This window comes from Frankliniella occidentalis, unplaced genomic scaffold, assembly GCF_000697945.3.
Source record: "Frankliniella occidentalis isolate FOCC.00 unplaced genomic scaffold, Focc_3.1 Scaffold181, whole genome shotgun sequence".
Taxonomy (NCBI): domain Eukaryota; kingdom Metazoa; phylum Arthropoda; class Insecta; order Thysanoptera; family Thripidae; genus Frankliniella; species Frankliniella occidentalis.
In genome coordinates this window covers 393,070-403,962 of record NW_026267307.1, presented here as the reverse complement: position 1 = coordinate 403,962, position 10,893 = coordinate 393,070, and the positions used below count along the sequence as shown (strand labels likewise).

General features: G+C 43.6%; 1 protein-coding gene across 1 annotated transcript in view; it reads left to right on the top strand.

The window, feature by feature from the left end:
* The window catches only part of LOC113215375 (myrosinase 1-like), a 28,552-nt gene that overhangs the window by 2,631 nt on the left and 15,028 nt on the right, over nucleotides 1-10,893 (top strand). The window contains exons 3-10 of the mRNA XM_026434991.2: nucleotides 1,098-1,240; nucleotides 1,837-1,971; nucleotides 2,567-2,689; nucleotides 3,044-3,218; nucleotides 3,852-3,991; nucleotides 4,763-4,829; nucleotides 9,232-9,413; nucleotides 10,337-10,474. Coding sequence (XP_026290776.1) covers nucleotides 1,098-1,240; nucleotides 1,837-1,971; nucleotides 2,567-2,689; nucleotides 3,044-3,218; nucleotides 3,852-3,991; nucleotides 4,763-4,829; nucleotides 9,232-9,413; nucleotides 10,337-10,474 — 1,103 coding nt within the window. The remainder of the gene's footprint in view (nucleotides 1-1,097; nucleotides 1,241-1,836; nucleotides 1,972-2,566; nucleotides 2,690-3,043; nucleotides 3,219-3,851; nucleotides 3,992-4,762; nucleotides 4,830-9,231; nucleotides 9,414-10,336; nucleotides 10,475-10,893) is intronic.

Here is a 10,893-nt window from a genome sequence, read left to right as displayed (position 1 = left end):
CCAATACCTTTAAAATGCAAATTCCCGGAAAATTTCCGTTTTTTTCCAATTTCCGGAAAATTTCCGTAACTTTGAAAATTTCCGGAAAGTTTCCAACCCTACGGCTGTTCTTATTAAGGGCGCTTTGGTTCCTAAATACGGACTCTCTACTAGCGGGCCTCACGCGTTCACCATAGGCGATCAAAAAAATCGTTCGAGGTGGTAGTAGGTGTGTCTTGTTGCAAAGATTTTATAATCTCTACCGTTTTTCAACATTATGAAAACCAATTTCAGGCCGGACTTCAGACTTCACAGGCCTTTTTCACTAAAAATCGTCCGTATTTAGGGAGAATGACTGTAGCTTGATGTGTCCCATAAACGCAACCACCGACGACAAAAAGTGTATTTTTCGCTCTCGAGATATCTCACTTTTATTTGCATTAACCCGCATTAACCTCTGCAACGTACCTAATAGCACCCCGTTGGCTCCTAGCAATCCTCGGGGGCAAAATGAGGTATCTTGAGAAGACGATTTTTTTAAAATAACATTTTAAGATTAAACAAAAAAAAAAAAAAAACTCCTCTGCTCCCTTTTCATTCTCTTTTCAAGTATCACTTCGGTTTTTGTTGACATATTCGAATGATAATCTCCTGAAAGGTCGCTAAAACGGCGTCCCCCCTGTATGGCAAACGGTGCGACCTATCGAAAAAAATCCTGGGGCATGGGTTTCACTAAAGAGACTTTTAACTGAAGGTATTGAAAAAAAATCCCGGGCGGAGGGGCTGTGGCATTTGTTGCGTTTCAAAATATAGCTGCCCAGGCTTTCTTAAATCAATACCCCAAAGACTTGATAAAGACATGCATTCCCAAACACCTCCGCACTACAAAGTAAAATTGGATACTCCGGGGCCGGCTATGCCAGGAGAAGGAGAAAAGCGTCCGGCGCGGGGAGGAGTGGGGCTTGGCGGGGGCAGTAGTAACCTACCTAAACAGTTAGGATGGTCGAAAATCTGTGACAACAATAGCCTCTTTAGTAAATTGTTCTTCAAGATTGTGAAGACAATCTAATCTGCAAAATACCTTTTATCCAGCTTGTTCCCTTTATTCTCTGCTGTAGGTAAAGCTGAGAGCAGCGTTGACTACCTAATTCACCAGGACAGACTATCTTCTCTGGGGTTGACGAATCCACACGGTACTGATATTGCTGCGAACTCCTACCACCGCTTTAAAGAGGATGTCAAGATGGCAGCGCGCCTGAAGGTAACCAAGCGCACCCTGCTTAAACCTAAGGGTGGATAATTTTCTCAGTCTTTCTTTCCTCGGTATATTTTACTACATATGTAAGTGAGTAAACGGTGCGCATTCTTGAAAACAACAACAGGCAAGACCGTTCAGATGCACGCGGCACAGCCTTCGCAGATGAAACGGCGATGCAAATCACTGGTGATTATGTGCACCTAGAAGAAAGAATTTTCATTTCAGTATAAGTCAAATGCAGTTGAGAACATGTACTCAAAATGTGCCTCTTGAAACTTGAACCATACATTTACTTAGTTATAAGATGAATCTGACTGCGTAGATCCGACTGCAGACGTTTTGGCCGTATGTCACGTATTGACTCATGAAAACTAAAAGTTTGTAAAAAATCTCAAAAAATAGACTTACGGCCATTCTCCGGGGCCCTAGCGAGATCCGACCTGGCACGCAAACTCCCTGACTCTACATAAACCCCCTGAAGTGCAACCTTTAAGATTTCAGGGGTTGATATGCTCAAACACTTTTGCAATAGCGTGGGCTCGTAAGAACAAGAAAGGGGACTAGGAAGCCATGATTGAAAATCTGGATTATCTTTTCAGCTCAAGGCTTTTCGTTTCTCATTTTCGTGGCCTCGGATTCTACCCACCTCTGATGCATCGAAACCTAATGACGTGGCGGTGAAACACTATCATGATTTAGTAGACGAAATCCTTTACTACAACATGACACCTCTGGTAAGTAATAATATGGCAACACGGTACGACCTTCATTCGTACAAAGAAAACAAAACGACTTGTTTTCAGAGACCTGTCGACTTTCAGTTAACAGAAAGGTTTCGTTACGGGTAAGAACTTTCTGCTGTTTAGGTGGGCAGAGGATAGACATTTCTCATGAAGTTCAAAAAAGTTACCAATTATTGTTAACGGCGAAACGAAACCACTGTGAGGGAAATTTAGTTCTAAGGTGCTATAGACAAAGTACTGTTAAATTTCTTGTTGAGTTTTTTTGCGTGGTGTCTTTTTAGCGCGCGCGGAGTGGACTACTAATAGGAAGTTGTTGGCTGAGCGATTAGCGAAGCCTATTACTCCGTCTGGACAGAAAAAACTTTTTCTGTCTGTCTGTCTGTGTATCTGTCGCCACGAAAACTCGAAAACGGTAAAAGGCAAGCCTCCTTGCCCACCCCCAACCGCACTCTATCTGGTTGTGTTCTGCTCAATTACGAGCAGCGCTCCGTTGAAATTTTCTATTGAATCCCACGGTTCGAGGTTTAGAGCTCATCGCTGGTGCTATTTACATGTTGTTAATGTATCCTTTTTTTCCACTTTTCAGGCAACATTGTACCACTTTGACCATCCCCAGAGTCTCGAAAGTTTCAATAGTTGGTTCGGGTACGAGATGGTAGAACATTTTGTGGAATATGCAAAGTTCGTATTCAAGGAGTACGGATCCAAGGTAGGAACGCCTGTGGCTCCTTATCCGAGTAGCGAGGCGTACTAACTGAATGCCGGTTTCACATGTGTGGGGTAAGAAAGAGCGGGGTAACAACCTATGATACTTTACTTGGCCTTGGTTACATCGCCTGAAATAGCTGATTTTGAAACTGTTTCTACAAATAACAAGAAGTAGAGTTGAAGAGTTAAAAATACCGAAGCTAGGGCTGGCGGCTTTAAGGTTATTAGTTGATAATTTAATCTTGGCACTTTTGGTTTAAGGGGCAGCATCCCCGAATACTTTGCGATCTCCGGAGACACGATACGGCCACCACGGTTAAAACTGTAACGGAGTCTTTTCTCTTCTCTACACCAGGTGAAGATGTGGTCTACAATAAACGAACCCAACATACTGTGCACTTTCTTTCCATTGCTGTACAGAAAAGCAGGCTTTAAGTTAGACACAGAAATGGATCACTTGGTTTGCCAACGCCATGCTTTACTGGCTCATGCAAGGGCGTATCGCGAGTTCAAGAAGTTAAATCTTTCAGGTAAAATGTTCTTTACACTTCTCCTTTTGCAGCATTTTTGCTGCGCCAAATTAATTCCCAAGCTTCACCATTAAGATTCAATTTATAGCTTTAAAAGCTTACATCTGTCAAGAGGCGCCCAACAGGACATTGAAAAACGAAAACCTCAAAACATAAAACTACGGATAGTTTTACGTCGGTAAACTGGCCATCGAGCGATGAAACAAATAGTCACATTTCGTACGTGCGTACGATTACAATTCCGATACCGGCACGGTAGCCTTAGTCTTTTTATCGATACTGTCTCAACAATCCCAAGACGGTTCCATGTAGAGTTCTTGGTCGATATTGGTTCATTAGTACCGAAGGAGTACAAATATCGCTTTTAATTTGACTTAACTTGAAATCCCCGATTGTAGTTTAATGCTCGATTTTGTATTCACGCCTCGAGCCAAAACGGACATCGACACTTGGGTTACTTTTGCTTACTTTCAGAAACACTTTGAATTTCAAAATGCTTCTTATGCTGGAAAGTAAGTTTTGTCCATACAGTGTAGAATCTCTACAATATGTTTTCCAGTTCGTTGTTCGAGTCGAGACATACCCCTTTCCTCTATTTAAAATAGCCTTAAGAGTACGTGTGTTCCTTATCAGGCCAGGTTGGATTGAGTCTCGCGCTTCTCCCGGCGATACCAAGGTCGACGCGTGCGGACGACATTTATGCTGCTTACGTCCTTAACGAGATGTTTGCCGGCATCCTATATAACCCTATCGTTTATGGTGATTATCCACAGGTACGTAACTTAACACCGAGCACCAACATGTTTTACAATGTTCCTACCCTAAAAGCAATCTGATGCATGTCAACGCGAGATATCGCACTGCGCCTGGCAGGTGTGCACTGAGCAGTCCGGCAGCTGATTAAACCAGTCCGCAAATCTGAGGAGAAGAAAACGGAAGTCCAAACGTGCTCTGCTGCGGTGGATGTAGAAAAAAGACGCAAGGTGTTCACCATAGTTGACCACACATCATATGGAACTAGGCCACCTGCCGGTCGACAGGCCGCGCTGCCCGCTGAGACGTTCTGAGCTGTACTTTCTTGTTTGGGCTAAGTGCTGTATTCGACTTCCCCAACATTTTAAGTTTCGGTATTTTCTATATGACACGGGCCGTAACCAAAAAGTACAGTGCCGGACCAGGCAGCAAATTTACAGCGCAGGCCGTAGGTCTTTACCGTGTGTTTTCCTGACATTGGCAGATGCTTTAAATTTACCCCCTGCGGAGGATGCGCTTTACCAGAAAATAGTATCCTTAAACCAAGGAAAATTCTCTAAAAATATTACAAGAAAACGTTTGTCCTTATTTTCTGGCACTCCTGTTGTTTTCAAGGAAGTTAAGTTAGTCCAAGGGCATTTTTACTTCATTCTAACCAGAATTTTATCAGCGAAAGAAACTTTTCTTCTATTCATTTCAGGTTAAAATAGCGTTGAAGCAAGGCATTTCGCCTTGTTTTATGGCAAAAATTTTCTGGGTGTTTCCCTGTCAACACTCTTGTTTCGTTGTAGGTTGCCAAGAAGGTGGCTGCTGGTCGCCTACCGCTGTTTAGCGAAGAGGAAAAGATCCTACTAAATGGTGCGTGCACTACTCTAGATGGACGATCCACTCCTGTATTGCTGCATAATGACTTGACGTGAGACCGATCCTGTAGTAAGAATGGCTAAAGTTACTACTTGCTAGGAGAAGTGCGAGAGAGCCAATGAAATGGACACTGGCTTGACGTTAGAAGTTGTTACGGCCTCACTGATGATTGTACATGGGAGTTAAAGTCCACTTGAGCTAATTTTTTAGCTAAATGTGTGCCTAATTCTAAGCTGGCTGTTAAATTTTAAAGCAAGATACCTCTATTATTCCCAGAAGTTTTCGTTTAAGGGTGCTTTACTTTATTACGAAACATATGCAGCTCTATCTCAATTAGAACAGCTTTTAGTGTGACTTATGTCTTTTGATACTCCCCCGTCGATCTGACAGAGGAACACAAGTCCATGGATGAGCTGACAAAAGATAGAAAGTCCACCAGTGGTATTTGACAGGGGAACATAAGTCCAGACATAATTTGACAGAGGAACCTAAGTCCGACACGAAGATTTGACACAGGAACATAAGACCAGATGTAGCTTCACAAGGAAAAATAAGTACATTTGTACATTCAAAAAAAAGAAGAAGTTTTCGAGGTCGGTGCTTTTAATGATAGATTTGACCTTGTAATGAAGGTAGGTACAAACATGGACGCGATCGGACAACGTTTTCCCGGCGCGCATCGTGATTTTCGTTTCAGGAGCCCAAACGGCCTTTTACGCACCGCCATGCTGAAGGCATTGCAGCGCCGGCTTGGTGCGCCCATAGAAGGTGTTTTGCAGCTCATGGGTGACCTTAAGGACCCTGCTTCTGAACCGGCTAGTAACGTCTAGTGTCCAAACCCCCATGTGGCCGTCAAGGGCTTAAGTGTCTTGACGAACACCGGTTCAGAAGCACGGTCCTTAGGGTCACATATGAGCTGCAAAACACCTTCTATGGGTGCACCAAGCCGGCGCTGCAGTGCCTTCAACATGGCGGAGCGTATAAGGCCGTTTGGGCTCCTGAAACGAAAATCGCGATGCGCGACGGGAAAACGTTGTCCGATCGCGTCCATGTTTGTACCTACCTTCATTACAAGGTCAAATTCATCATATAAAGCACTGACCTCAGAAATCGCCGAATTGGAACCGAAAAAAGGAACGGCCTAAAGTCCACCAACAAGATTTGACAGAGGAACATATGTCTTCCCCTACAGGGAATGGCTGGTGTTGTAGAGTATGAGCAGTATGTTGTCCCAGGTTCAGTCAGTATATTGTCAAGGTTAAGCCGTCCACTCGAAGACACTCGCTCAGGAGAAGCGTATCCACTTCACAAACGTGAAGTTCATCTCGTTGTGTTCGACAAACACCGACAACAGGTAACCCATTCAAATATTCGCGAATTGATACTAGCAGATTTCATCTGTAACTTCACAATAAGAGAGTGACTATATTTAAATTTATCTGCTGGTTCTGCTGTGCTGTGCCTAGTACCACACAAAAACATGTTATGCTTAAATAAACAATTGCAAGTTCAGTCGGCTGCAGCAGACGACTCTCGAAAGTCGACACACAACACGAAATAGGGGTTAAATAACGTAGATGTTGTTAAATGTGTTGTCATGGTACGCGAATATTTAAATCGGTTACCTTTTGTCGGTATTTGTCGAACACCACGAAAATAACTTCACAACGTGTGTCAAGTGGATGTGCTTCTCCTGTGCAAGTGTCTTCGAGTGGACTACTTATCCTACACAACATGCTGGACCCAGCGAAACATTCTGTGAGTGCTCCACAACACTAGCCATTCCCTGTAGGGGCCTCGCAAATGCGTTTTTCTTAGTGAGCAGTGGTGATTCATCATTTTTACAATGTCTTATGAAGTCTCTATACACTTACTTCTAGCTATATGTACGGTACGCTAGACCACGTCTCGCCTACCAGGCTTCGCGATACGTATCACTGTTACGCTGCGACGCGCCTGACGCACATATTGCTAGGGCTGCGGCACTGACACCAGAGACGGCTTAATGGGAGAGTATACCTGCCGGCCTCCGATTTGACATGTTGACAGCTTTCGTCGGGGACTTTCCACTCCAAAATTAGGTACATGAAACTTTTGATACTGATGTTCATTCAATGTTCTAATTTGACGGATGGTTACGTTAAACCAACGTTTTAGTGATAGTAGATAATCAAGGATCCCTTGAGCCCAAAGAAGGATGTGGTTCGACGCCAAGTGTGTGGTCTGGTCTGAGTATTACTCCCTTTACAATTTTTTGGCTCAGCGATTAGCGAAGCCTAAAACTCCGTCTGGTCGGAAAAAAAATTGTCTGTCTGTCAGTGTGTCTGTGTGTCTGTCCGCACGATAACTCGAAAACGGATTGAGCTAGCGACCTGGGATTTTCAGGGTTGTTTTGTAACTATATAAAGACAGGTCGAGTTTGAAGATGAGCATTCTAGCTCAAAAATTGAATTTTTTAAAGATTAAAAACAACTGGTCCCAAAAATGACTGTTTGAAAAAAAATCTTTTAATGGTTTCTTAGGGGGTAAGCCTTTCGGAAAAAAATTTCTCCGTTTTCCTCAAGCGCAAACCGCTGAGGCGCTAGAGGGTGTTTCCAACGAAAGCAAGCGAAAAAAAAATGGGCAACCCTGCATGCTTATTTAAAGTGACGGACCGTCGTTGACAGGCCGGAGGCCCGTATCCTTGTGTACATTTTTGCACTACCCGACTCGGGTGTCAGCGCCGCAGGCCAAGGTAGATGTATGCCACGCGCGTCGCAGCGTAAGTGTTTCGTGAGATATCGCGAAGCCTGTTACGCGAGACGTGGTCTGGCGTACATCTACCTTGTAAATATGAAGCGTCTTTTACGATTTATTAGGATATTATGTAATTTTCACCTTATTTTCCCCAAGAAATGCCCTCTACCACCCAGACGCTACAAGATAGAGTACTAGCTATATGTACGCCAGACCACGTCTCGCGTAACAGGCTTCGCGATATCTCACGAAACACTGTTACGCTGTGACGCGCGTACACATATAGCTAGGTCTGCGGCGCTGACACCCGAGGCGAGTCAATGGGACGGTATTCGGGAACAGGGCCTACCGGCACCAAAATTTGACATACTGACAGCATATGTTGGGGACTAGTTACTCTAAAATTAGTGACAGGAAACTACTTCTGTTCGATGAAGGTTTTCATTAAAAGTTCGAATTTTGACAGATTGTTATGTAAAAATCAACGTTTTAGTGATACTAGGTAATCTAGGGACACTTAAGCCCAAAGGAAGGTGTAGTACGACCCCTAATGTGTGGTTTAAGTATTACTCCCTTAACAATCCTGTGACATGAAGCCTATTTTACGATTGAATAGACCGTTTTGTCTTTTTCACGTTCTTTTCGCCAATAAATGCCCCACAGCACCGAAACAGGACGAAATTTTCGTGCGCAGGGTTTTACTTTCATGAGTTACCCCTTAGAAGCCCATAAAAAAATATTTGAAAAAAAAATGCGGCCTGTGGCCTGTGGTTTTCGATTTTTTTTTAAGTTAATTTTTGAGCTGTGATGCTCATCTTCGAACTCGATCTGTCTTTTTGTTATACAGAACGACCCTGAAATTCCCCGATCGCTCTTATAATTCTTTCTCGAGTTATCGTGTGGACAGACAGACAAACAAACAGAATGAAACTTTTCCGGTCAGTAGAGTAATGGGCTTCGCTAATCGCTCAGCCAATCACTGAATATCGCCTGAATACTGAAGGTATTAATTCCCTCGTGAACCGTGAATACTAGAAGTCACTGCCCCCTCGTACTAAGTGCACACAAGGTTTGCTGTGTAAGTTAATATTTCCCCCATCTGAATAGGGTGCTACACCTGGACTTATGTTCCTTTGTCAAATATTTGTGGTAGAGTAAGGTTCCTCTGTCCGATTATGTCTGGACTTTTGTTCCTCTTTCAAATCCCACTGGTGGACTTACGTTCCTTTGCCAGCTCATTCATGGACTTATGTTCCTCTGTTAGAGCTCTGATGGACTTATATGTCCCTTTCTGACTTTTCATACAAGCAAAACGGTTCAAGATATCAACATGACGTTCACTGTTAGATCATATTTTGATTCAAGCACAAGCATATTTGTACTAGGGTTTGATGTTGATTATATTTTCTATGGAAACGATGCAAAAGTATCATTTGTATAAACTTACTAATCTACGAATAAGAATATTGCTCAAAATACCCGGCTTGGCAAATTTAACCACTGCAGCAGTTCAACCTGAAGGGTGGTTTTCACATTAAGGCCAGCTTTGGATGCACCCGATGGACCGTGTTTTGCTTCACTCGGGTGGTTGTGCGGCCACACCACTGTAAGTTACTCTTAAATCATAGCAAGCTAATGTATGATATTTGTTTCTTGGCAGGTACCGCGGACTTTCTCGGCTTTAACATTTACAACGGTCTGACTGCTTATTGGCAAACCCCCGACGAAAGCAGCAAAAAAGAGGTGTCTGTGCCTTTGGGTCCTACGATTGATCTACTGCCGTTTGTACAAGTAGATTTCCCTAATATGGTCGGTAACGACACTGCCGACTTCTATGAGAAGGTAGGGTTTCACAGTCCAAAATGTGTGACACTATTACTTTACAGTCTTATCAATAGGGTGCTACTCCAAAGCCGCGATAGACCATTCCGCTGAGCCGAAAAAGAAGAGAAGCAAGAAGCAAAGGTATCGTTTAGGGCTGATAGGGCCGATTTGTGATGGATTTGATGTCTTAAAAATATCACATTTGCCATTAAAAATCATTTTGAACATGTAAGAGTTGTAAAATGCTGCGTTAGAAGGTCCTTTAAGTCCTAAATTATATATTTGCTTCTTCCTTATCTTCTTCTTTTTCGGCTTAGCGGAATGGTCTATTGGGGTGCGCTGGAGCGGATGCAGATCAAAAACAGAAGGATGAAAGACGCCCGCACCGCATCCTGACCCCACCCCTGGTCCTGGGTAGGAGATCACCTGGCAAATTAGGGAACGGCTCGCCACGGTCAAAACGAGTCCTGGGATCCCTAGGAGATGCCCTGAAAACAAGCAATAGACATTTTCGACAGTAGTTGAGGTTAGAAACAATTCGGAGGCTGCAACTTTATTCTTTTAAACTGTCTGAAATTTTCGACTTCGTAGCGCAACAACGGGACTTGTTCCTTTGAGCTACTGAGTCAAAATTTGCTATTAGGGTTCAATGAAAATGTTGCCTTTATACTCTTCACCCCCCTCACCCTACCGTCGAAAAGGTCTATTATTCCCAGGGGAGCTACTGGGAAACCCAGGACATTCCCTGGGGAAAATGCACGTTTCCAGGACATCCCCTGAGGCTTTCAAATTTCCCTGGAAAACGCGGAAAACTCCTGGGAATCCCAGGGCTTGTCTTTACCGTGCGTGAAATTTATACCTTCAATTTTTGTTTTTCTACAACCGCCGCAGCACACCTTGTGAGTGCCCTACTATTCTCAAATTTAAAACCGTGCTTGCAGGCGAAGCCAGACGCAATCCGAGAAACTTTAATATGGGTATGGCAAAATTATAAGAAACCGATTGTTGTCTCAGAAAACGGGTTTGGAGATTGTCTGGGCCATGGGAAAAAAGATCAGCTACGAGCAGCCTACCACAGTGTAAGTATAAATATTACATTATACGCTAACAGTATACTCAATGTCACTTGGTTTAAATCGTATCCAAGAAAAACAGTGCTGCTTCCTGCAGTATTTCGTGGCTGACGCTCGTTAGCTGACGTCGACGAAGTTCTCCGAACCTTGACAACGGTGGTCGTGGAACTGGTGGCAGGTTCTTTAGCTTCTTCCGCGTCAGGCAATGAACCAGTTCACACAAGTGTGTACTATGGCATGCATGTACGAGTATGTGTGTGCTTGAATGTTCACTCTTGTACTAAGTCGAAGGGGCACCAACTCCGAAATCTCGTGCACCGTAATAGTGAATACTAGCTATATGTACGCTAGACCACGTCTCGCGTAACAGGCTTCGCGATATCTCACGAAACACTGTTACGCTGTGACGCGCGTACACATATAGC